At 47.4% G+C, this 27,021-nt stretch overlaps 1 protein-coding gene across 3 annotated transcripts; it reads right to left on the bottom strand.

Moving 5' to 3' along the window:
• Positions 1-23: 23 nt before the first annotated feature.
• fam222ba (family with sequence similarity 222 member Ba) lies at positions 24-26,964 on the bottom strand. 3 transcript variants are annotated; one of them, XM_054626085.1, is made up of 3 exons: positions 26,867-26,964; positions 7,310-7,437; positions 24-1,853 (listed from the first exon to the last, which is right to left on the bottom strand). In XM_054626085.1, exons 2-3 carry the CDS (start codon positions 7,389-7,391, stop codon positions 133-135), a joined length of 1,803 nt encoding a protein of 600 aa, XP_054482060.1. In that variant the 5' UTR covers positions 7,392-7,437; positions 26,867-26,964; the 3' UTR covers positions 24-132. The 3 variants fall into 3 exon arrangements, with proteins under 3 accessions (XP_054482060.1, XP_054482062.1, XP_054482061.1); XM_054626087.1 differs by having other exon boundaries at positions 26,878-26,943; XM_054626086.1 differs by lacking the exon at positions 26,867-26,964 and adding an exon at positions 25,139-25,204.
• Positions 26,965-27,021: the final 57 nt, after the last annotated feature.

Below are 27,021 nucleotides of genomic sequence, written 5' to 3'. Positions count from 1 at the left end.
TAAATATATTAATTTACCCTCTTTAACATTATGTTGTTTGTTTAAGTTATCAATCTAGTTTTATTCATGTGTTTCCTTTCTTAAGACTAAACAAAGGGGTTTTGATAACTCTTGTGTAGACAAGGCCATAGCTTATCTGTACCCTGGGTGCTGGAGGAGAGCGGTTCTGCCGTCCCCGTCCTCTGGACCGACCCTGCTCAGAGGAGGCCTGTGCATCTTGCCCATCAACCCTAGATTCTGATCGCGGAAGTAGGGAGTCTGGAAGTCCCCACCCAAGTAATCTGCCGTTTGCATCAGATTAGTCTGGGCTGAGGAGGAGCCCGTTCCTAGCCTGTAATGGGGGGCCCCGGGGGGCCCGCAGTCTAGTGTGGTGCACCCCCCTGGGCCCCCACCGTGGAATGGCATGGCTATGTCCTGAGACCCGGAGCTGTCACTGTTGGGTGTGGGTAGGATGCTGCTGTTCCAAATGTGGGACTGGAAGTAGTGACCATTGGTGTAGTGGGCCATGTGGCCGGGCATGCCATTGTTGACAGGTGGGGAGGGGGTGGGCCTCTCTACGGGGGGTTTCAGTGTGTAAGGCTGACCCACACAAACCTCTGCAGGGTAGCCCATGCCCTTAAAATGGAAGTCGGGGTCCCTGGAAGGCTGCTTGCAGAGGTGGGTCCCACCGTTCTGAATGTGGGGCACGTGACCCAACTGGTGCTGATTCCAAGAGCGCATCTTCTGCTGCTGTGTGTTGTGTTGTAGCTGTTGTTGCTGCTGATTCTGTTGTTGATGCAGATGTTGCTGCTGCAGGTGGTGGTAGTGCTGCTGCTGCTGCTGCTGCTTGAGATCGGTGTGGTTGGAAGGCAAGTGGTTCATAATAGCCACGCTGTGTGGCGGGTGAGCTCCCACCGGGGCGGTGGCTTTCTCTTGAGCGCCCATTATGCAGTTGGCCGGGGGAAAGCTAGGGGTGGCAGGGTTGCTGTGCATTGACACCCTGGAGCAGGCGCTAATGAGCATGTTGCGACCGATCGGGCTGGGGTTGGCGATCTGGCCCTCGCACATGGAGGTGGATCCCACACCCTGGGCCCGAGCTTGGCAGAACTGGTTGATCTGATGCACAATGGAGCTCAGGTCAGCCTGGTGGCCCGGGTGCAGCCCGGCGGCCATGGAGAGTGGAATGGTTGAGGTAGAGACGGTAACATTAGGCGGTGCGTCGCCATCTGCCAGCTTTCTGCTCCCCTGCAGGCCAGGTAGTGGCTGCTGCTGGAGGTGCTGCTGCTGAAGCATGACGGTAGGGGGCCCCTGCGGGTGGCCAAGGGCCGGGTGCTGAGACAGAGTCTGGAGTCTGGGTGGGCCCTGAGGATGCTGGGCCATGTGGGGTGGGTGTCTGAGGCTCTGGGTGTGACCCTGCTGTTGCTGTAGGGGCATCTGTAGAGTCTGAGGTGGGTCCTGTGGTTGAAGGGGTACGCTCTGCTGGAGCCGGGGAAGGTTCGGCAGAGGTTGGTGGTGGTTTAAAGTGCTTGTCGAGGCCACTTGGTAGGGTCCGCTGGGGGGGTTCATAATGACGTCGGGGTGCAAGCGAGCCCGGCTGCCGTCGAAATCCTTTAGGACGCCTTTGACTGTGGGCCCCTTGATGATGGCGAGGAGGCCTGTCTTGGCAATGGCCTGAGAGGAAGGGTAGGGGCTGTAGCGCTGGCCCGACGTGTCCAGCCCGTTGACTGTACGCCGCACGTGGTTCCGCTGGGGGACCTTGACGCTGTTGGGGAAGATCTTGATGGTGAGGGGGTTGTTGGCAACCTTCTTAGCATAAGCATCCAATTCTGCAGGGGTTGGAAACGGAGCGGATCTCATCCTCTGTGTGGTGTCCCCTGGGGTGGAGGACAGGCCATGTCAGAGGAGAGACAGAGACAGAAAACAAGAGGAGGAGAGTTGAGGGGGAAGAAGAGAGTTGGGAGAGAGGAACAGAAAGAGACAACTTAATCCAGGTGGAAGTGTACATGGCACAAAAGAGCACATCGGTTGTAATCCGAGCGGCTGAGAGGGACCTGATTTGAACAGCGCTCTCATATTCCATACCTCAATGTTTTTCTCCTAAAAACTCTCACAGCTCCTGTCTCATGAGGCCAAAGAGAGATTTCCAATCTCATTCTCAGATTAATTATTGCGGCTGACACATTCACAGTCTAAAGTCCAATTTCGTGGTTGTGTATACGACTTTGAGGTCAGGGGCTTTTAGTGGCCTTACTTGACGCAGCATCCAGGCAAACAATAAGTAGGCATCTGTGGGCTGCATTGCTTGCTCCTGAATCACAAACTAAACAAAGAATGAGAGAGGCAGTGACGGTCCCCCGTGGCTGCTTTGGGGAGAAGGAAAGAAAGAGATCGACGCAGAGAGCGGAGCTCCATGACAGCAGACAAGTAATCAGACACAGCAGCAGCGTCTCTGATCTGCAGGAACACCTCCCAGGCCCTCAGCTCGCAGACATTCGTTACACCTGCTAAGCACCGTGGCTAAATTTAACAATGCCGATGTGACAATGCGAACGAGATTATTCGCCTGTGCATGTGTGAGCGCGAGGGTGCGGTTTTCCATTTATGAGCCTGTTTAAAAATGTGCGACAGGATCGTGCAGGTGTCGGCTAATGGGCGTGATTGCATGTTTCCATTTAACGCAGTGTGCTAACAGCCACTTCCTTCACTAAGACAATAAAAGTCAGTGGTAATAAAGAATGACTCCTTTCCCTGCTTTCCTCTGTCTCATCACCTCGGCCCCGCCAGTCTGACCTACTTACACCCCAGCTTTCGGACTGATGGACATGAACGGAGTGGAGCTATAAGAAGGATCACTGATCTGACTCCTAACTGTGCTTCATTTAATTTACTATCATTATTTTTGAGGATGGGGCTTCGTTCAGGTAGAATAGATGTCAGCGTTACAGAACACAGGCTACTTCTTCTCCCTGTTGAAATGTCTCAATTGCTGGCAGAGGTCTGCGGTTTCATGCGGCCGTGGCCATTATGCTCAGTCTCACAGCAGGCAGGCTGGGCTAGAGGGACGAGGCACAGAGCTGAACTGCGAGCTCTGACACGGCGGCACCAAGAGCCGTGCCAACTGGCTAATTAATTCCCGCTTCATTTGTGAACAGGAAACAATGGGCGGCGATGTGCCGGGCCCGGATCGGAGCGTCACACAGGGGGCTGCTGTGACCAAGTGCTCAGCCTGCTGATGGCGGCCTCATTAATGCAGGGGTCTGGGCCAAGGAGCCGGGGCTCGACACCCGGCATCACCGAGGCCCTAATGTCTGCCGCTGAATAAATGTCAGGGTAAGCAAACGCTGATAAATGAACACTTCAACACAAAGCTGCTGGGGATGGACATCACCTGTCAAACACAAGTAATGATGGTTGGAAAAGAAAAAGCAGAGTAAATAAGTACAAAGGCACTTCATCAACGGGTTACATTTAGTACAGAATAAATATCATTTTAAGCAGTAAAACTACACTTTGATGAATGTAACTTGTTTGCTATCAGTACTCAAGATATATCTAGAGCTTGTGAGATTCTGGCACAGTCTCCTTTGTTTGCAACTGTTGTCAAAACCTCATGTCAAAGTAGCTGTAGAAAGGGTTGTAAGTAGGTGGGAAGAGAGAACCATCAGCTGTTGCAATGAATAAAACATCTGTTATTATCATTTCCTGGAAATCAGATTATTCTGGATCAAACCAGGATTGTGGAATGTGTTAATGAATGTTAAAGACCACAGTAACTTTAAGTGTAACATCATCCTTCAGGGTTCGCTCTGTGTTCGGAGGGGAGCAGACAAGCTGGCTGGGGATACGAGGGCACATATTGAGTCAGCATGGAATGGTGAAGTTGGGGTAAATAATACAAGACTGATCAAAACATCACACTTAAAGTGACAGACAACGACTTTTGGCATCTCTAAAGGTTTCTAATTGGGGTCAGACTGTTACAATTAAGAACTTTTTTTTAATCACAACCTGTTCACCTGATCTAAATAATTCATTTTTAAATAATGTAATATATCACCTGAAATTAATTATACATGAATATAAATGTTCGTATAGATTCATATTTAGGGGACTTAGACAATGTTGGAAATATAGCGTTCACTGGCTTTTTAGATTAAGAGAAACATAGCAGGAAGATCTGCAGCGAGCATGTGACTATGTACAGTTTGCCACTGGCACTTGTGTAATGAGTTTTATACTTAAGATGTAAGACTCAGGCAAGTAGCAAAGAAAGCAATGTCAATGTCTGGAAACTGACCAAACCATTAAATTGGAAAAGGGATTATACATTGTTAACAAAGCTTAGGCAGGCATTTTGAGATAAAAAAAAAGAAGCAAATCAGAATGAAGGGTTTAGCAGAACTGCTGTAAAATGTCTAGTGAAATCGGTAAATTGCTGTTTAGAGTGTTTTTTCCCCAAACAGTGGATAAAATTGACCTCTTGCTGTTTACGACTGGTTAAGGGTCCTGGCAGCTGTTGATTGTGTGTTCTAGTAAGCAAGCGTAGCTTATTAGCATTTCAACCTTAACCTGAAACCTGGATTAGTTGAACAGCTTGAAGTATCAAGGGAGGGTTAATGAGGATATGAGTGAAGTTTGTAGGCGGCTGCGAGCATATCATCTCTCAGATCTCCAACTAAGCACGTTCCCAAGGAGAGAACGGGGGAAAGAGGCCAGTCTGGCCGTGCGTTAATTACCCCGCTGCTAGCTAGCTAGCTAGCTGGAACACAAGTGCACAGTCAGCAGGCACTAATTAGGGCTTCTTTTATTCAAACTACTGTTTTTATTGAACAAGGTTTAAGCAGCGGGGGGGGGGCTTGCGATTTTCACACAAGAGCAGGAAATTAGGTCTGAAGCTTCGGGATCAAATTAGACATGTGAGTTTGGGTTCCCACATGAAGCCCGCCTCCTTACAATTTTAACAGACATTTGAGCAGAGCCTCCCATGCTGTTAGATCAAGGCCGCAGGGCCTTTGAAAAATGAAAAAAATAATTGTGATAAGGAGAGGCAGAAAAGATGGCTGCTTTTCATCTCAGTGGGGATGGAGATGTGAAAATCAGCCAAGTGGCCCAGCTGTACTCACTGTTTGTTCTGCCTGTAAAAGGCGAAGACCAAGGGCCACTTTGTGGTACTTGAGTCATCCGGCCTGGAGTATGAGACGTTTTCTTTGTGACCCACAACTGTCTCTTTGCGTACCTAATCTACTCCTCCAACAGCCTCTGCGTTTCACAGCCATCATCTGTTAACAGGCCAATCCCTGATGATAAATAGAGCAGCTGCTCTGGCGCTCGCCTCTGACAGCAACCCCGCAAGCTCGTAACTTTAAATGACTCTCCGTGTGCACAGATTCACCTGCAGGAGAGGAGGCAGCCTGGCGATCTGGGGCTCTTGGTGAACACAGAGGGAGGGGAAAGAGTCACGGACAAGATTCTGTAACATAAGACTCAGCATCCGCGTAGCTGAAAGCCTGGAGCTCAATGGTAGACAAATGGGAAAACAAATTGGAGTTAATTATGAGCCATCTGAGCCTTTTTTTTTTCTGTGGGAACTTGTCAGAGTATTGAATAAAGATTTCAAGCGACAACTAGTCTATGGATTCCACCCTAAAAACAGCCGAGCACACCTCTCATGGAGTTAAGCTGTCAAATTATCCGACATGCTGGGTAAACGATGGGGCTCTGCAGGGACCAGGAGTCCTGTGGACAGCCGGCAGGGAAACGGCAGAGTGTTACCTGAAGGTTGAGGCCGGCTTCTGGGTGTGTGTGGCTGCAAACAGGGTACTCAAAGGTGATCTGGGGCTGAATCGTAGGCAGCATGAGAGGCGACTTGAGACAGATTTTCTTTTTCAAGTTGATATTTTTTTTTCCTATGGCACTTTCATAATAAATGTCTTAGCCTTAAAATGAAAAACAGCTCCACTGCTTTTGATGTAACACTGTGTCTGTTAATGATACTCTGAAGAGCGGATGAAAAAGGAAAAGCGTTATAAGAGAATGACGAGGAAGAAGAAGAAGAAGAAATAGATTGAAATTACACTTCTGGGACGGTTCGTGCTGTGGGAAGAGTGCTCCATCACCAAAATGGATTACAGCGTTGGGCAGGAAAACAAATTGATCTCTAGTTTCGCCTTGTGCTCTGATGTGTCTTGGTGTGTCACACAAAGGAAAAGCAGAGACACGGGGGTAGCTGATGGCTGCACTATGTCACTAGCCTGCTTGAGTGAGGCAACAGACGCTGGTACTTAGCAGACTCCCTCACACTTGCTGATCTCCTGGGGGTTGGCTGATTACTGTGATTCTGAAATTACAGTCTTGATGAGCTGGAGCATTTTACGAAAAAAAAAAAGCTGCTGCAGAAATGGGTCAAGCTGGAGTTGAGTTTCCACTCTTAGATAAACAGGATGAAAAGGAGATGTAGACGTTTTATGATGGAATAGATAAAACTGACCAGCTTGATGGGACGTGATTTACTTTTGGGTTTATTTAAAGGGCTTGAGAGAAAAACATTGATCGTTGTGACTACACAAACACATTATTACACAATGTGAATGTATATTTGAGGGCTTCTAAACAGTGCTAAATGATCAGTGAAATGTCAGTTTAAAGAACCAACGGACACTAAATAAGTCAGTGTACATTGTTCCTTGTCTTGACTTAAAGTTAGCATTTCCATTAATCAGTGTGTCATACATTTATCTCAAGAGCCCCTCACACCGTAAAGAGTCCCAGTTACTCAGCAGCCGAGTTGTGAAATTCAAAACACATTGAATGAATTGGCCCAGCTCTGACTAGTCTGCCGTTAAACCGGGGCAGCAGATTGCTTCTTAAATTCACTCTCATTACAAGATCATCAGGGCAAAACCACTCAGCCGCAATCTGTCTGCCAGTCTGACAGAGACTGACTCTTCCTGATGGCGAAAAGCATCCGAGACGGACGGATCCAACACATATATGTGGTGATGGCTCTGCAGTGCGCACACAGGGGATGACTCTTGTGGCAGACAGATCTTCGGGGGCGACAAGGGAGGGAAGGGAACCGGCTCGCTGTTCATCAGCAAATTAATTGCGCAGTTCATCCTAATTTCCCTTGAAGACAGATCTAAAAAACATTCCCTCTCTCTTCTTTCTGGTTTTAACACAGAGCTGCACAAGAGAAGCAGGCCAGGGTTGGCATGGGTAGCCGACGCAGGGCGGGCAGCAAGATTATAACAGCTTGGTTTGTTGTGTGGGATGGTGCCGGTAGTTAATAATGTGTGTGTGTGTGTGTGTGTGTGTGTGTCGAGATACTTACATTTCTGATGTCCAGTGTTCATCTGCGTGTGGGGGAGAAGCTGGAGGGGGAGGTCACCTGGCCCTGGCAGACAGGCCAGCATTTCACACGGACACTAATGCAACATGGGACACACACTTCTCCTCACACTGCAGAGAGAGAGAGAGAGAGGGAGAGAGAGAGAGAGCGAGGGAGAGGTCAGCAGTCAGACATAACTGCAAGGCAGCACATGGTGCGTGGTGATACAGCGGCTTGGTCCAGACTAATAGAACTCTGTGGCCGATCCCCGGAGGCAGAGGGCTGAGGGAGACGTGGTTACCTTTCAATTAGAAACTGATTCACACCCGGAGCATCACGTAAGGTGACATTTGATGCCAATAACAACTTCAATTAAACATCAAACAGCTGAAGTAAAACGGGCAGACTGGGCCTGAGGGGCAGGCAGCTTTAAATCGACTCAGTTCCTCCTCCTCCTCGCCCTGCATGTTAGTCAGCCAGTTGGACCCTGCTACCTGCGCTTGACTTCTCCTTCTCCACCAGACCATGGTGCAGGAAATTAATGACTCCTGTACACTGGAAAAGAACACACTCGAGAGGCCTGGCGCTGACAAGTTAGTGAGTCTCTGATCGATTCTGAAGTCCTCTAGACCTCAAAGAGGCCTTTATTTTTTGGGGACATTAAACAATGGAGCCTGCTCCAACAAATGCCTGCCGCTTTGTGCAATAACCTGATGTAATAGAGAGGGAGAAAACGTTAACCGCGCTCCACTTGGCTTACCGCTGTATTCAAAACACCACAGATGCTTGCTTAATCAGCACAGAAGAACAGTCGGGGTGCAAATTAAGTCTACAGAGTCCGTGCCCTCCCCTTTCGCTGCGTGGCATCAGAGGAGGGCGGCGAGTGTGCACAGGCAAACAGCGTCTATGAGAGAGGCAATTACCCACAAAACAACCTTGGCATGCCTGTCTGCCGCGGGGTGATGGCTTAAAAGTGTCTTCCCCCCCTGCAGGGAGAAGAGACAAGTGGAGGAAAGAGTGACAAAGCGAGAGAGAAAGGTGGAAAGGGAGAAAGACGGGATGCCGGGGTGGTGGCGGGGGGCTGAACTTGCTTTAAAAAGCAGGAGCTCAAAAAGGTCAGGATGACAGCTCATTTAAATCCTCCCAGTGAGAGGAGAAAAAAAACAAAACAAGCCTTAATGAAGCTGCCAGTTCTACACAGATACCTGTGAGCGTTGCACCTTGGGGTGCTGCTGGGCGACAGGGGGGGAGGAAGGGAGAAAAGGGTAGAGAGAGGGGGGAGACTGGTAGGGTGGCGAGGCTGAGGTCTTAAGACAGTTCCGAGGATTTGGGGGTGTTTCGTGGCACTGATGCTGCGTCAACCTTCCTGTTGCCCAGCCTCCCACCCTTTTCTGATTTAAAGCCTGGACCGCCATATGGCAGCAATCCCTGCCCTCGATTCAGCGTGTCACCATGCATTAACTTTAATTGGCCTGATATGTTATTCTTTTCCCCTCGGCCTTGGAAGGATTTTTAGGTACATAGCGCCTTGATGTCAGCAGGCAGGATTTCCAGCGCTCTCTCATTTATCAGGGTGCCAAGATTTCACACAAAGATAACAGCAATCTCTTTGACAACAGGCAGGTTTGGGGTGGAGAGAAACCAAATATCAAATGGTGGCAGGAGACTGAAATGATGTGGGGGGGGACGGACGGACTACACACACAGACACACACCAGCATAAGCTGTCAGTGTATTTGTTATAAGAACACACACATTGACGCACTACGGGCAAAAAAAAAAAAAAAAAAAAAACAGCCAACAGGCCATCAGCCCGCCCCCTTCCTGCCTCCCCCACAGCGCCCCTGAATGTCAGAAAGCTGTGCAGTGGGGAGTGCAGCGGCAAAGGTCAGCCTATGGTAATGCCCCAGCTGACAATTTGCTTTTCGGAGGAGAGCAGGGGGAGATGAAACCCAACAGGAAGAGGCCTGCCATCTACTGACTCGCCTATCAGCACCGCTGCCACGGCGACTTCAAATATACATCACACGCCAAACATCGGCACTTTCTACAAAGGCACCTGCCCCCACAGAAGCTCCTTTCTAACTCATGGACTGTTTGTATCAGCAGCGGGATGACTACACCTGATAGACTGTCAAATCCAGGCGGGGACTAAGGCTGTAATGGCCACGTGACTGGCTCGGCCAGTGGCTTTGGTTGAGTCCTGATGGTCCTGACAACCATGCAGGGTGGTTCAGCCTGGGTCTGGACTAGGGCTCGTCTCTCCAGCCATCCACACATCCAGGCCAATAGGTGTTTACCCCGATGGCTTAACAGCCTTTGTGATGTAGAGACTCAGCCCCTGTGTCTGTGGAAACAGGGTTGCGTCTGTGGAGGCCCGAGCCAGGCCAGCTTTGGCAGGCCTGTGCAGCAGGGATCGGCTTGGTGGAGTTTAGCCAGGCGTCTCACACTATCAGCCCCGTGCAGACAGACACCACGAGGTTCTCAGAGTATTAGTTTTGGGGGGGGGGGGGGTGACGGTGACTCGACAAGTCTTCACCAGCTACTTATAGAATTGTAATAAAAGTGTGTGAATAACTGCGTGGCTTTCATTATAGACACATAAAGGAGAGCAGACAAAGCAGGACTTGAGCAAGTGATGCACATGGCTTGTGTCATGTGTCAAATTGCTCCCATAAAAGCTGACCTATATTTCCTTTTCAGTCCTCGTGGGGAAGGAGAAAAAGAAAGCCATCACAAAGTAAAAAAAAAAAAAGATGTGCAAAGAGGAGAAGAAGAAAGATAGACGGAAGCCCATTTAGGAAATTAAACCAGCTGACTGCATTTATGTCGAATCTTTTGATCAATATCCTCTTCATCAACTAGGATCTGCATTTGTTCAAAATTTGGGAATTGCATCAGGCTAATTATGTAGGAAATCATCTATTAAAATATCCACCAGCAGTAGCGGGTGAGGAAAAAATTAGGATTGTGCACCAATAAGCTCATTAGAAGGACACACGAACAATATTAGAGGAGAAAAACAATAAAGAAAAAAATAAATAAACGGTGAGAAAAAGTAGTACAACCAGTACATTCTGTTACTGGTTGAATATTAACAGCAGTTCTATACCAATTAAAAGCTAAAGCAATTAGGAGAGCCAAGTCACCATGTTGTACATGGCTTGTACTAACGGCTAAAGGAGAGGAGAGTGGAGGAGAAAGCAGGCTGCTGTTATTCTAATTGCATGTTTACCCCCAGGTTATGGGTCTGAAATAGAGCCAAGAAAAAATGTTGCGGTAAAATAAAAATTCAATGCAACTTCAGTGTGCTGATTCTCTCAGGGACAGAGAGAGTGAAATTACTTTTCTTTGCAAGCGGAGTCTCTGAATAGGAGGTAAAGAAAGAGAAAGGAGCAGGAAATAGAGAATAGCTTTTTGCCCTTGAATACAAAGCCGGAGCGTTCTGTCAAAAGAGGGGGGGGCTTTGGCTTTTTGAGCACGTTAGGAAGAAATGATACATCGGTATGGCCTTCATACGGCCGTCAGGTTCACAAACAACAGAGATAGCAAAGGATTTCTGTTGCTAGCAGAGGGCCACGGGCATGTCAGGCTACCCGGCCTCTCACAATGGATCCTGATGACTCCAGCACATCTCCAGACGTTTAGGACAACCGGGACTGTTATCTCACACCAATGGAGAAAGGGTGAGAGAGTGGGAGACGGCCGCGTTAGTGAGGGGAGGGTGAAAACGAAGAGAGGACAGCCGAACCCAAACTCAACTCGCACACAAATTGAGAGTCTGTAAAATAGTGGTTTCCAAGTTGCTAGACACGGGGTGTCAGGCATAAAACTGTCAAACAGGGAAACTGCTGCAGTAGTGTGGGAGAGGAGAGAGGGAGACAGCTACTTGAAACTGCTCTTCTTTAGGGATTGGAGGGGAGAGTAGGGGGGGTGTCTGGGAAACAACTGGGAGGCTGTATGAATGCTCAATAACTAACTGATGAAAAAGTGACAGTTCCCTGAGGTGAGCTGGTGGATATGGAGCGGAGAGAGACAACATGCCCCTGGAATAATGCAGAGTCCACAGCTGGATCGGCTAAGTCTTTGCATACGTGTCAGATACGGAAAAGTTGGTTTCACAATGAGAACGCAGGCTCTTAGAGGAGCTGTGTACAATGAGACCAAGAAAAGAGACATGCTTCCAAACTATGAGGCCTCATCTTATCATAGTGACCTCATTCATTCCCCGGCCATTTGGAGCCCGTGGCCCGGCCTCTTGGATGATGTCCATTGTCCACTGCGAGCGGAGTGGAGAAGACGGCACTAATGGTGGCCGTGTCATGGCCACATTAACCGTCAACCACGTCAGTGCTGAGGGGACAATCATCCAGCCAGCCAGCCAAGGCCCATTCTTCAACTTAGGGTCAGTTTCACTAACAGCCACTTAAACCCACTTGCCTTCCAGAAGAGCCCTACAAATGTGGAAGGTAGCGCTAAGTGTGCTCAGTCATGTCAAGCCGGGCCAAGGTCAGACGGGCAGACAGAAAGTGCTGGCAGCGCCGCATGCGTGCCGGGGCCCCTGGCTGTGCCGTTTGACAGACGTGTTTACACCTGATAGAAAATGCGGTGTGGATGGCCTGCCAAAACAGAGGGGATCCAAAGTGAGCGGTGCCAGCCCAGTTATTTATTTATCTGCTGCATATCCATCCAGAGTGCAGCCAGAAGCTGGGCATGCCTCAGTGAGGAATAAGCCAACCTACTCTCAGACATGACAGTCTTAAACCACATGAGGGAGAGGGAAAAAAAAAGACCTGACAATGTAGTATAAAGAAAAAGGAAAGCAAACATCTTATGAAGCAGCTCCAGAGATTGGATTTGATTTACTAACACTCTTAGTACATCGCGCTAATTAATGATCAACACAGCAAATAGCCGAGTAATCAGAGGCTGTTCTAAAATCATCCCTGACCATGTTCAGAGGCTGGGCCTGTTCTTACTCAGCACTGACATTAAAACACACTAACTAGATAAATGTCAACATAGTGAGGCTTTAGCTGAACCAAATGCCGACATCAGATGTTGAAATATTTGACTGGAGAAGAGAAAACTTTTACCTGCTTGTTGCGCTAGATGAAAAGGCAATAGATCACCAAAGTAAATGAAGTCCATGAGTGTCCGTACAAATTGTCTTGCCAAGAGTTGTTGAGATTTTTGGAGCATAACGGTGGACTGACCAATAGACCTAAGGCCCGACATTGCCATCCCCACGAACCACACTGCACTGGTTTGGATATGCCAGATGAGAACAGTAGAGAAACACTGAGAGGCACAGGAATGCAAGTAAACACCATGGAAGAGACCGTTTTATCCTCCGGAGAAACTTCAGCCTTCTGGTAACCATCAGATCACACAACTCAGACACATCGCTCATACATATGAGAGCAACACTGCTCCCTTTCATCTCCTGCGTGTTTGCCACCGCATCTGTGTTATCTTCACATATCCCCATATCACACCAGACAACAATGTGCTGAGTCACATGCTGTCGTGTCAGATGCCAGACTGCGGGGTTTGGACTAGGACGGCATGGTTAAAACGACACAGACATACAGATACTAGACTAACGCTGATCTAGTATCTCTGTGTGTGTGCATGTTTGTGTGTGTGTGTGTGTGTGTGTGTGTGTGTGTGTGTGTGTGTGTGTGTGTGTGTGTGTGTGTGTCTGTGTGTGTGTGTGTGTGTGCAGTGATAGAAATCGTCAGACTTCAGGCAGCTTGTTTTTCAAGTAGCTTGGGTGTATAAATCGGATTGTCGTGGAACAGGCAGGATGAGAAGGAACTAAAACAGATGAGCCTGCGTTGAACTGATCTACCGCAGATTTTTAATGCACAAATATATTTGTGATAGGAACTACCTGTCCTGCTCTGTCGACAAAAATTACAAAAAACTATGGCTGAACAAAATAAATGTTCTGAAAATACACTGAGGCTTAAAAGAAATTAGGCAATCAACCTTCTACATTAAAGCTGGGGTAGGCAACCATGGAGGAACCAATAAGAGTAAGCTGGATTTTTTTTTTTGAGTATCCATCTGACCCAAAACCTCACAGCCACTCCCCCATAAACACATGGCAGCCCACTGCTGGAGGACGAGCCACTTGAGAGCTGCCTCGTGTCTCATTCACATGTAAGAAAACACCCGACATTATAATAATGAGCGTAAACAATGAAATGAGTCGACGGGCTTATTAGAGGCCTGCGACAGCAACAGATGCCGGATTTTTCTCTTTTTTGTCAGAGCATTTGATTTGTTGATTGCTGTTGGGATGTTAAAAGAATTTGAGCAAATAAAACAAAAAATGCTTCTAAAATAAATTGCCAATACCTTAGCTTTTAATTCCTGCCAGGTCTGAAATAATTATGAGCCCTGCTGCCCATCAGAGGTTACAAAGCAGACTTCTAAAAACATGTCCTAACTATTTGATCTGAAGTCGGCCAGGCTGTTTCCCTAGTTAGTGGGGAAATAACTCAATGTGCCGAGAGCCATAGCGCGGCAGCATTGTTCGAGCTGGCGGAAAAAAGTAGAAAATGAAGATGGAGTGGTTTGATTTCATTTGTTAGCAGGTGCATCCATTTTGTGTTCCTCCCCACACCCACCTCGCCTCCCTCCGTCAAAGCGCTTATCAGAAATTGGACACCCCAGTGACAAATTGAGCCTGCGATTAAAGGGAGAAAGAGGAAAGCTTTGTTAAGTGCTGCTGATTGGGATCCCAGGCTGCCCTCACACATCAGAGGTGTGCACGTGTTTGTGTGAGTGTGTGAGTGCGTGCATGCTTGGCACAGAGCCAGTAGCAGAGCTGACACCACCACCTCCTCTTCTCCTATTTTCCCCTCTCTCCAGGTGTTCCCACGGCTTACATTTCTGCTCTGAGCACTCAGCAAACAAAAACCAAATCAATGCAGCTGTTCCCCCATCTCTCTCGTTTTCTCACACACACACACACACACACACACACACACACACACACACACACACACACACACACACACACACACACACACACACACACACACACACACACACACACACACACACACACACACACACACACACACACACACACACACACACACACACACACGGGAAACTGCGGGAAACTACACAGGCAAACCTACATATACATCAGCGATTTTCCCCTGTAGGAATAATGACCTCTTCTTGTATTTCAATGTCTCCTTATTGACATGTACACTGTGTTTAACGGAGAGAAAAGTTTAGCCTCTGTGTGTTTGTCCCACCCAGACCCATATTATTGACCCAGCATTAACCAGCCCCGGCCTGTTTGCGAGCTCAGCCAGGCTGATTTAAGAGGGGGGGGTCAGAGCAGCTCAGCTAGGCATAACTGTGCAACCGCCGACTCACACAAATCATCCTAAAAGGGCTTAACGCACAAAAACAGCTTCCAGTGTTACACAGGCCTGCTGTGAGAGATTTATCCACTTTGCCATTATACTAACTGGCCTCTCTCCCATATGAGCTGCATATATACAAATTCACACACACATAAAGAAAACACCCTAATTAGACTCATGCCTGGTCCACCTCTGCAGGAGGACTCACTCAAACAATTCAACCTTTTATTATTCCACATTAAAAGCATAATCTTGTTTACCATTAATCTTCTTATTTATTGCCGACACGTTGCTCACATGCTGTTGGTTTGAACATATTAATGCATTAGGTCTTACTTGTGACATAATGAAAGAACAAATGGTGTCTACATCTGTAAAATTACTATCAATTTCTGTAACTTATAATAATAATGCTGTCATAAATACTTACGTATTACAGACGTATTTTAACTGCAGTTTAATTTGTAACTACTAGTAATGCTTCTGTCGCGTTATATTTAAAATTTCATGCAGATCTTCTTAATGCAGGCCACAGAAAAAGAGAGATGCAGATCTGGTGCGATGCACAAAGCTGGTGAAAATATACTGCTGCAGCCACACGAGTCAAAAGCAAATGGCTCCATGCCGATTCTAAACCCTGCTGTGTGCATGACAGATAAAAGCCGATCTGTCTGCGTCCTGAGTCTATGTAAGGTTGGGAAGGTCAGCCGCCTCCATGGCAGCTCTGACATTCAGTCTGGCCTCCAGCGAGACCAAACGAGTCCCCCCTCGCACCTACAGACCAGCCGAGGAATGAAAGACGTCTTTTTTTCCCTCCACCAGAAACAGGGTTGTGTGAGATGGGCTCCTTTCGCCCCTTGTGACACAGGAGACATTTGTGGTCTCTCCTTCATCTACTGCGTATATGTGAGAGCCTGTCTGCCCCCAGTTCTTCCCCCAGCAGACACTGGCCCAGGGCACTGGGCAGCCTGCTGGTGAGCCAGGCAAACACAGGCCCGGCATGGCAAACATCTCACCTCTGTGTCTGTGAGGGAACATCTGGCCCCTCCCAGGCTCGCAGGACCCTCCGTCCGCCTGCCTGTCTGACTGTGAGCCTACACATACAGTCGAAGTGTTATCGGTGTTGCCATGGCACCAGGATTTTTTAACTCCTACACAGGTACTGGGTTTAATAGCCAAAACAATCACTACAATGCCAAAGCAAACAAGCCAAATGTCACACAACAACTGTGGCACTATTGATGATTATTCAATTGCTGTTTTCTTATATTTTGGGGATGTAAAAGTGAACAAAAATAGTTCTATATTTTGCCTATCTCTTCCTTTGGCCTGTACCAGTGAGATAGAGTGATAGGAGTAATAGAGTTAGCCTAGATGATAGAACTCCTTTTCCTATCGCTCACTCTCTTTTGCTTTCTTGCATCATGCCCGCTCATCTCGGATCTCCTGCGGCCGTCCAATGATTCAAGACTGATGAGGCATGCTCAAAGGTCTATGCCATTGAGCACAGCATTAATGCACCCAGCAGCATATTTTTTGCCATCGACTCCCATTCCCCGCAATAAGGACAGAGCCATCAATCAGGCCCCAGATAGCAGACACCAGACACTGGCTGATGAAGTAGGGGACTTTGGAACTAATGACAAATGGATCTCTAAGATATGGTCACAGAATACTGTGACAGTCCGCCGAGAACACTTGACCTTTTGCAAAATATCCAGAGACACTTTTTGCCAAGACTGTACGATGCAAAATCAAGAAAATATGCAAACTGCTGTGGCTCTTAGGAAAGTGTGGTTATTGTGTTAAGAGCTCCGGGGTCCAGCTGAGAGTCTCAGCCCCGTCACTCCCAGAGCTGCTCCTGACCGGCCCGACCCTCCTCTGTTCTCACACCAAAGCTCTGGGGGTGACCTTCAGGAGGCCTGCTAGTCCTGCTAATTGGGGTCTCTACAGAGCACAGCAATCACACTGCACTGGAGGGGGGATTGGGGCAGAGGGGGGGTTGGGAGAGATAGCAGGGCCTCTGTTATCGGCTTGGTGGGAAACAGAGGAAAAAAAAGTGGAACCTCGGTTACTGAACTTCGAAATACAGAATTTAACTTGGGCTGAACTGACAGGAAGAGTGTAAGATAAGAAGATTCCTTTGTAAGATGGATGCTGAATATATAGAAATGGTAAATAAATAAAACAAAGTGTAAAATTGACCAAAACTTAACTTGATATTGATATATTGAACCTACATCGCCACAGTTCCAACTGCCAAACAACAGTCCAAAATCCAGAGATATTTAGTACTATCTGAAAGACAGAGAGAAGCAGCTAATCCTCACAGTTTAGGAGCTGCAACCAGTTTAATCTAAGCAAAAAAACTATTAAACAAATACTAAATTATTAAAATAGTAGCTGGTTATTTTTCTTTCGATCAACTAATATATTAAAGCTGCAGTTGGCAGCTTCTATAAAAATAACTTTTTTTTTTAAATCACATTTGCTCAAACTGTCACTGCAGTACATCCTATATAAAGTATTGAGTTCATTACCCAAATGCCATGTTGAAAAAGAAAGCATGTGTTAGAGCCTCCTCGGCCCTGATTGGTCGTTTTCCTTCAGGTGCGGTGGAATCTTGAAAAAATTGTATCTGTATCATGCACTACTGTCAGGATAACGGGACAGTTAATATGATAAAAAGTTATTTTTATAACTTACCAACAGCAGCTTTAGCCGACTAATGGCTTCAGCTCTAGTTACATCATATGAGCAGTATGTGCGGCAGAGGTGCTGTGAATGTGACATTTAGATTCAAAGATATCTATCGAAAATGATAGAACAAATAAATGTATACTTCATGGTAGCCACTGCAAAACCAAGAAAGTCAATTGAAAATAACACATTTAAACTGCAAAAAAAATATGATGGTATTTGAAAAAAATAAAAGGCACCACAGAGAAAGGGAATATGGGTCAGGCAGGTCAGTGCTCTGCTCTCAGGAACATGGAGGAGACAATGACACAGGTAATTTAGAGCAGGCTCTGCCCGGCTGCAGCTGTGCACCGAGCTTGCTAACACATCATCATATCAGGGGCCACATCCTATCAGTGTGATCAGCACTCAGAATGAAAAGGACAAGAAAATGTACAGGAAGTCATCCTGTAAAAACAAGATACTGAGAGCCCTTATTTTGGGCTCTCAGTATTGGTTTTTAAGAATGCATTTAAGGGCAAAAGACAGTTTACTATAGGAATTTAAAAGACATACAGTGGACCTGGTAACTGTTTTAAAGTACGCTTGCGATAGATCCAGTGAATGAGACTTTGAGCAAGGGTGGCCATGAATAGAAAGGTCTGCATTTAATTTGCTAATCCATCATTCCAATTGTGCTCTGTAACAAAAGGGAGAGTGGAGTGGTGGGGCATTCAGAGGCAATGGAGCATGCTGAGGGGTGCGTGTGTGGTTCTCCATGGAGCCAGTGAGGCCGTGGCCCTTGGCCCTAAAAGCCCGGCCGGCGCTGGGGAGAATGGGCTCGGATGAGCTCAGCGCGGGCAAGACTAATCCCTTCATGTCCAAAGAATTGTTTAACTATGTTTGACTGATTAACCCCAAACCGCCTAAATTGCAATCTATTTGTCCAATCAAGTCTCCTGCACCCATCGTGCTGCAGTGTGTGGGTGGTGATGGAGAGGGAGAGAAGGAAAAAGAACGAGAGAGAGAGAGAGAGAGAGAGAGAGAGAGAGAGAGAGAGAGAGAGAGAGAGAGAGAGAGAGAGAGAGAGAGAGACAAAGGGGGGACTGCAAAACAATTTGGAGAAAGCGTACAGAAGTCAAAAGGACGGCTTTTTTTATTCTACTTGCAATTCTCCAAATGCATAAAGCACATGAGTCCCTGCAAACCAGCTGTTGCTAACATTCAAAGGTCAGAGAACTATTGCCTTGAGAGATTTCAAGTAGTAAGTCAGCCGTTGTGTGCTAGCATATACCGCACTGACTGGGTGAGGTGTTGGTTTTTAACCAGCTCCATGGGAAAAAGGAAATTCAAAGGCACTCTCCCCTGCGTGGAAAAGAGGTTGCAGGGAAGATTAACCCAGCTTCCTTTTATAGCCTCTGACAAGAGGTTAAATCACACATTAGGCCGCCTGAAATGTCTCCTAGTAATTAGATCAAGAATATTACTCTCTCTCTCCTTCCCCTTGCAGACTGCAGCTGATCAAAGCCTAATGATGGTGTCAGTGCCATTGGCAGTGCTGGCTGGGTAAATCTCCCCATCGGGATGGCAATCTGTCAGGGCCGCTAGCCCTGCTAAACAGCACAGGACACGAGTACAATGGTGCCTCGACACATTGTGGAGTGAACCATGCTTTCGCCCAACAATCCATCATCAACACCCTGCTAAAATTCAGCGTAATGATAAATCGCCTTTTTGTTCTTTGGTTCTAGGGCTACGATTTTTCTATGCACACAGTCAGCTGAGAGTGGGAGAGATGTTGGTGACATCTGGGAGTTTTTATCCTGATAACAGTGTAAAACCCACCACCAGCAGATCTGCGTATCTGTCTTTCCCATGCCAGAGCCGATCCAAGCAGCACCTGGTCCCTTGATGGGGGTGAGGGGGCTACCGGCTATTAATTACAGAAAGCCGACACGCAGCGCAGGCAAACCCTCGCGACGAGTCCCTGGGACGTCAGATACGCAGCAAGACGAATGCTTCTCTGTCACAAGGCAACGTGACCTGCCTCAGGACTCTTTACATACGAGCACTTTAAAGTATGCCTTTCAAATCGTGGCCCGCCCTTCTTCCTCTGCCTCCCCCCGTCTCCATCGCCTTCTGCGGATGTTACACTACTTGTGGGGATATATTTTCTGCAAAGTGGTTGTGCTGTAGCATGATAAAAGTTGACATTTTCCTCTTCTGATTCAACGCTTCCTTTGTAAACAACCTCGCATTTTTTTTGTGTGCTCGCACGCACGCTGCAAGCAAATCACACATAATGGTCAATTTCATCATCTGCTGTCGTGCCCGACGGCGGCAAACAAAAGGGGGAAATGGCAGGAGATGTGCCAATCATTTATCGTTGAAAGACGTCCGACAAAAGAGGCCCCTTAAAACCTGACAGCTTTTTCCTTTTTCACGTCAGGCCCCAGCACAACCGGCTCCTGAAAAAAATCGTTGAAAGACGTCCGACAAAAGAGGCCCCTTAAAACCTGACAGCTTTTTTTCCTTTTTTCACAGAGCACAACCGGCTCCTGAAAAAAAAGAAAGGGGCCCAGACAACAGACTCCTGCAAAAGATCTGACCCCAATCTTAACACCATACAGGTGGCACAGCGCGAACACAGGAAGCAGGAGTGCTATTCACGAGACGCAGGGAGAAAACGTTGATCTCGCTCAAAGACCGGCTCTCGGAGATCATTTAGACAGGCACAAAGGCGGTTCAATGCCAGTAAAGTGTATTCTAAGGTGCTGAAAAGGAAAATCCCCTTGAACACATTAATGGTTAAAGGCTTTTTTCTCAGTGTAGACTAAAAGCATCTGGTTAACGGGGGTTTTAAGAGTCATGATGTTTGATAAAACTCTACAACTGGGTAGCTTCACTGTATTATACCATGAAGGCTGTTAATCTTTAAGTGGCAGCAGGAATGTAACAGTTGTGGTTCAAAGCTTTTATAGCAACTTTAAAACCTCTTTATGTTAAGAGAAAAAAATGTACATGCTTCCTTTTGTGTGATCAACAATCTTCATAATAACAATCCTGTTAAGACAATGTCAATGCACACAGACAGTTGTGTAAAATAACGCGACTCCTGTCCGATTGCAGTTCAGCTGAGTCCAACCAAAGAGTTGAACTATGAACTGTGATTACAGCCAACAAAACCCCCTCTCCCTCCCGCAGAGCGACAACTGCATCTCTGCACATTCCAGGAAACGCAGCCAGCTGAAGGCAGCAAATACGCCGGAGAGGAGGAGACATAAACAACGAGAGCTCGTTCAATGGGCGCACCGATGTTTACTGTCTACCCTAAGTGCATTTCATCCCCACTGCTTTCACAGCCACGGCGGTATTTCAGCATGCAGCACTGCTGATGCCACAGGTCTGTGTACAGAGGGCTCACTCACAGGCTGGAGAGACTGTTTGGACAATGTAGGTGTCAGACACACGGCCCCGTCTGGAATAACGATTCAGCTCAGCTGCTACAAAACAGCCTCTGGTTCCTTAATAGTGGAGGTTCAATATAAAAGAAACTAACTTGACTTGTTTTTTTTGGAGTGTAGCTGTTGAAAATCTAATAGGAATTTCTGCCTCGTTTGACTTGGTACATTGCTATCAGGGAGAAAGGTCTGCGTTTGCTTCAATCAGGCTCTGAATGACATGCCAGAGATTAGCCTCTGAAGGTCACAGACTTCGCCTATCCTTTCAGCCGCTTTTCACAACACAACCCTGGGCCCTTTTTGAACAAACAGGAAGAATGTCATCTGGTTACTTTTCAAGGCATGGAGATACCATTCAGCGCGGCCAACAATGGCTGCAAACAGGACCAGAGGGTTAAGAGGTTACAAAAGGGCCCCATTCTAAGCGCGGCTCGATCTCCAGTGCGCCGCGCGCTCGCAGAGAGAAAAACACGCCCACACAGCGAGGCCTGGAGAAGTGGTGCAGGCGATGATGAACTGAGGAGGGTCACGACAAAGTGCCGCGCGTTGACCGCTCGCCTCGGCCTTGGTCTCTCCCCGGCAAAGCTCTTAACAAAGCAAGCCTCCGAGCATCAACTGCTTTGTCAGGGCTTCAGATATATTCACTGCTTTGTCATTCTGGAGAATATAACTGTATGATACCCGAAAGTCCACCCTTCAGGTTATTGTGTCTTGCCAAAGGGTACAAAGAGCAAAAAACAGCATTTATATATTTTTTATAAACTGGGATCTTTAAATTGCTCAAATACATGACTTATACTTCTTGTTGAAGAGAGAGAATGGGAAATAACTAGGCTTACAATGAGGCAAGAATTATGAAATGCAACTATGTAACATGATTAAAACTATGTTAATCAAAAGTAGCATTCCTCTAAACGCACTACACCCTGTGTTCAATGTCACGGCATTAACAAAATTCATCTGTTATTATTCAGGTTGTAAAGCCTGTTCCAAAAAGACCCTTAAAGACTGCAGCCGGAGCTGAAATCCTTCACCAATTTAGTTCATAATGAACCCTCTGAAATATTAAAAATAAAGCCCAATTAGCCGCCAGCATTTTACATCTCCTCCCTCTATAATCCTCTGGTAGCTTAGCCTTATCTAATGTCTGCGCCAACTATGACACTCTGAGCTCACTCTCCCTCTATCCCCTCCACTTGATATTCCCTCCAGCTTCACTGGCGCTTTGTTGTGGCATTCTCTCTGACCCTGCACGCCGGGTCAGACTCTGAGCCTCTCTGGCGGTGGCTAATGATGCCCTGATATGTACAGTTGGCATGGACGTCGGAAAACTGCGGCAATAAACCGCGGACATGCTAATGGCACCTATTAGGATTACTCAGGAGTGATACGGGACTCGCCTGGCAACCTCTTATTACACAGGGTTGGTATTGAGGGTGCGGAGTGTCAGTGGAGGGTCAGTGATCCGATGGAGACGGCCTTATCTTGTGCCATAACCAGATAGCAGTATCTCCCCCTGCTCTTCTGCTGTTCCTGCGAGATGGAGGTGGATAAACAGCCCCGTCGTCTCATGACAGATGCTGTCCTAGACCGAGCATTGTTCCTCCTGCTGCTACGAATGCGGTTTTTGCCTTGAATGTCCCCGCCAGGCTTAGATTCTTTACCGATTGCCCTCAAGCTGAAAACACAACAATCTCAGAAAGCCCTCTGGTCTTGGTGTTTGTAATGTCAGGACTCCCAGCACTCTCTGGCTTAAAGCCTCGGGTTTTTGCTGATTACGCAAATACCCAGCAGGAGCAGGGCTTTTTTTGCCCTAATTGGACCTAGCCGCTTACATTCAAATCCAGGATAAAAACAACAAGTCATAAAGAACACAAAATGCAGCAAACAAAGATACAATGTGTTTCTTTGAATCAGGCCTGTTGCCTGTAGTCACTTGGCACAACATAAATCAACCGATGTGAACCAAAGTAAATACCATGCAACAGCTGACCTGCAGCCTGAACCCTTCAGGTCGCTCCCTCGTTCTCAGAAGTAATCCAGAAGTTGCCCGTGATGTCCCAAACAGCTGATCTAGATGCATCATGTGGCCGCAGTTCTTTACTCCCAGCGAGACCCGTGTTTGACCCTCACACCGAGTCTCCTGACTTTCCCACAGAGGCTCCCAAACATCTGCCCTCTATCTGGAAATAGACTCATACAGCTGTGAAGAACATCGGGTGACCTCACAGAGCGTCTCTCCAAGTGCTGTGTGGCTGAATGGGTGGGTGAGCATGGGCCGACAGCTGCCCTGGTGAATGGAGGATTGGAAAGGTGGAGGCGGCTGGCAGATTATTGCTACCTGGGAAATCTCTGCCCTGCTGGCCGGGACATGGGGTCGGCCTCATTTAGCAAATGGTTGATATTCAACGAATGCAGCTCATCTAAAGCTACCGGGGTGAGGAGAATAAAAATCCGCTGTGCACATAAAATTCACAGGGAACACCTGCAAGAGATTTAACATACACAAGCCCCCGCTGGGAAATGAAAGGGAAGAGCGTACCGTTACACATTTCAATTCAAGTACCGTCTCTAAAATGCATCATCAAATGACTGGCTTTGAATAAACCAAAACGGAGCATCAGCCAAGTGGCTCATTCCAGCGCAGGAAAACGTTGCATCAAAGAATACGCTGTTTAGTCGAACCGTTCCACAGTCAACAATCACAGAAACGGGGCCGTCGCTAATCAATGTATTTTAATGAGCTCCCTGTGAAATCCCAACAACAGCCGAAACATAAAAATCTGCTCAAGTTCTCTGGTTCACTCTTTGTATCTTGTGATCTGTTATTCATTGTCTTGCTCTGAAGTCTCGGAGAAATGAAGCAGAGCTTTGATGTTACCTTCTTATCACTGCTGTCTGTCTGAGACTAGCCTGATGTTGGGAATCAGATCGTTTGGATGGCCAAGTGGAGAACCCTGTTGCAACGCGGAACATCTGCGATTCAGCGCAAGGTGCTCGGAATGATGGATTTCTCTCCGTGAATCCAATCATTCACTCACTCACTAATATCTCTTTTGCCTTTTTGCTTCAAGAAGAAAGTTATAGAGTGAGATTAGTATCTAGAGAACTGCGTGGGTGTGCATACTACATTCACACTGATCTCTGCTCACTACTCTACTTTAAAGCGTCCACCCAAATTAGCTTAAATACGTAGGTGTGTGTATTTTTCTTTTCCCCTGCAATAGTTTAACCTCGTATACAGTCATCTGTAGACTGAAGAGCTATAGAAGCCAAGATGCTACTAAAGTATTTTAGAGGAAATTACCCTCCTCTGCCCCCAATGTAATCAATACCTCCCAATATATTTGTCAGGGGTTGGCTGGAAAAAAAACTAAGCAACTTGCTTTCCTGTCAGTTTGCCCTCAGCAAATACTCTTGGGTTTGCAGTGGCAGGTCAAAGAGTCAGCACAAGCCTCATGGGCAGAGGAGGAGAGACACTTTGAAAAGCCATGCAGAGATCTAATTAACACATGCATTCAAGTGGTATTTCAATTTGGCGGAACGCTGTAATTTTCTACAATGCTGAGACCAGCATGACATGAACAGATGAAACCAGGTGCTCCTGACATTCAGGCTTGTTTGCTGCCTTAATAAGCAAGAGCCAACACACAAATCAGACAAAAGTAAATACATGTTCCTGAGCACACACAGAAATCCAAGTTAAACTTTCACTTTTACACTGGAAACGGCTGCAAAAACCTATACATGTGCTGTTGTAAGCCAAGCCTTTGCATCACCATACCTCACTGTAACTTTGAAAGCCTTTAACTGTCATGCTTCTAGGTATCCGTCATTGCTGTCATTAGAGGCGAGCTGCATTTTACAGATGGGGAGAGGCCTTGCAGTCATCTGTTTTTAAGACCTAATTAATCTTCATTGGGCTGGGAAACATAGCACCCCGATGCAAAAAGGGTTCCTTCTACACGATAATTGCAGGAAGTCTAGGGGCCTGAGTTTCCCAGACAACAAGGTCTGAAATTTAATTATCTGCTCTTTGGGAAACGTAAGGGAAGAGAGCGACATTGCAAAACTGCACTTCTGGGCAAGTAATGTCAGGCTCTTGTTTGGGTAAGCGCAGGATAACACTGAGCACATCCTCCCTGCTGCCATTAACCAAACACGTAAAGGGCAAGATAATGGCTTTTTTTTTTTATACATGCTGGAAGATTTATTAAACTTTAAAAATCATCATGCAAATGCAGACTTAATCGTTTTGTTTTTTTATCTCTTGACATTTCACAGTTTTATCCTCTTACCATGTGCAGAGTAAACCAGATCACTTCCATAGTCCAGTCAAACGCAGGAGTGTTGCTTTTACTGCGGGTTATTATTTCTTTTATTTTAAATCATATCCGTCCATATGTCCGTGACATTACAGACCGACTACAAACCATAAATCCAGACTCGGAGCAGCCAAAGACAACACAGGACAGGCCGTGGCAACATTAACATTCCGGCTTGCAGGGGGAGAAACATCGATGGGATCCCATTAGTTAAGTGTGCCCTTAGGTTACCAGACATCTCATCAGATAGACCTTTTTTTCCTTCCAGACACGAACCATTAAGACGTTATGGCATTACAAAAAAGAGCAGAAAAAGAAGCTGCTCTCCTGCTCTGAAACTACTCCTCCTGCTCCTCCTGCTCTCCTCCTCTGAAACTACTCCTCCTCCTCCTCCTCCTCCTCCTGCTCTCCTCCTCCTCCTCCTCCTCCTCCTCCTCCTCCTCCTCCTCCTCCTGCTCTCCTGCTCTCCTCCTCCTCTCCTCCTCCTCTCCTGTTCTCCTCCTCCTCCTCCTCCTCCCTCCTCCTCCTCCTCCTCCTCCTCCTCCTCCTCCTCCTCCTCTCCTCCTCCTCCTGCCTCCTCCTCCTCCTCCTCCTCCTCCTGCTCTCCTGCTCTCCTCCTCCTCCTCCTCCTCCTCCTCTCCTCCTCTCCTCCTCTCCTCCTCCTCCTCCTCCCTCCTCCTCCTCCTCTCCTCCTCCTCCTCCTCCTCCTCCTCCTCCTCCTCCTCGGTCGAGGTTGTGCGGCAGGATCAGGATGAGCCCGGTGACGTCAACCTTTTGTTATCACCTTTAACACTTGCCTTTCTCGAGGTGGGAACACTTCATCCCGTCGTCATATATTAAGACACTAGATAACTTCATCCCGTCGTCATATATTAAGACACTAGATAACTTCATCCCGTCGTCATATATTAAGACACTAGATAACTTCATCCCGTCGTCATATATTAAGACACTAGATAATCATCGTCATATATTAAGACACTAGATAACTTCATCCCGTCGTCATATATTAAGACACTAGATAACTTCATCCCGCAGCTGGCTCCTCCCAGCAGAGGAACTTATCATTTCTCTTTAAAAGGTGGCACAAAACTACCTGCATCATTACCATGAAACACAGCGATGGAACTGTAACCATGATGACACCTGCTTCACCCTCCTCACTGGCTGTTACCGTCTGCAAACACAAGAACACACCAGCCCAACTACACCAGCCCAACTACACCAGCCCAACTACACCAGTCCCACCAGTTCCTCCAGTCCTCTCCAGCTCTGAGCAGGAGGCTCCTCTGGTGATGGAACACAACAGTTTGGGCTCATAAGAGACAGTTAAGCTGCGACGGCTGACAGTAAACACACATGTAATACAGGCAGTACAGTAGCTGTACAGCTGCATGGAGCCAGGCAGCCAGTGAGCCAGCTGACAGGAGCCACTCCTGGCTGCCTGGACTGCCTGACTCCTGACTGCCTGCCTGGCTCCTGACTCCTGACTGCCTGGACTGCCTGGCTCCTGGCTCCTGGCTGCCTGGCTCCTGACTGCCTGGCTCCTGACTGCCTGGCTCCTGGCTCCTGGCTCCTACTAGCTAACCTAGCTGCAGTGTGAACACAGTCCCATTGTTGCCTCCTCCAGCTCTCCTCCCGTTCGTGAGGATGTCACTCAGTGTCCGGCAGCAGCCGTGTTATCAACAAACAACTACTTACTCTCCGTTTACCTCCAACAAAGGCATCGTTTAGTGCGTCGCCATGGTTTTAAAACGACAGATCTTCTCCCGCAGCCGCCGAATCACTGCTGCTGCTGTCTGCGGCAGCAACGTCCTGCGCATGCGCAGCAACCGGGAGCGTTCCAGACGGAGCCG

Source organism: Anoplopoma fimbria, chromosome 24 (assembly GCF_027596085.1).
Source record: "Anoplopoma fimbria isolate UVic2021 breed Golden Eagle Sablefish chromosome 24, Afim_UVic_2022, whole genome shotgun sequence".
Taxonomy (NCBI): domain Eukaryota; kingdom Metazoa; phylum Chordata; class Actinopteri; order Perciformes; family Anoplopomatidae; genus Anoplopoma; species Anoplopoma fimbria.
Note: the sequence above shows the minus strand (reverse complement) of the source record. Positions and strands in the feature narration are given on the sequence as shown.

Excerpts from the sequence above, each read along its gene's own strand:
- fam222ba (XM_054626085.1), bottom strand. The coding sequence starts at position 7,391 with ATGCTGGCCTGTCTGCCAGGGCCAGGTGACCTCCCCCTCCAGCTTCTC. Across the intron at positions 1,854-7,309 it reads GAACACTGGACATCAGAAAT|GGGACACCACACAGAGGATG; the intron begins GTAAGTATCTCG and ends CCTCCACCCCAG.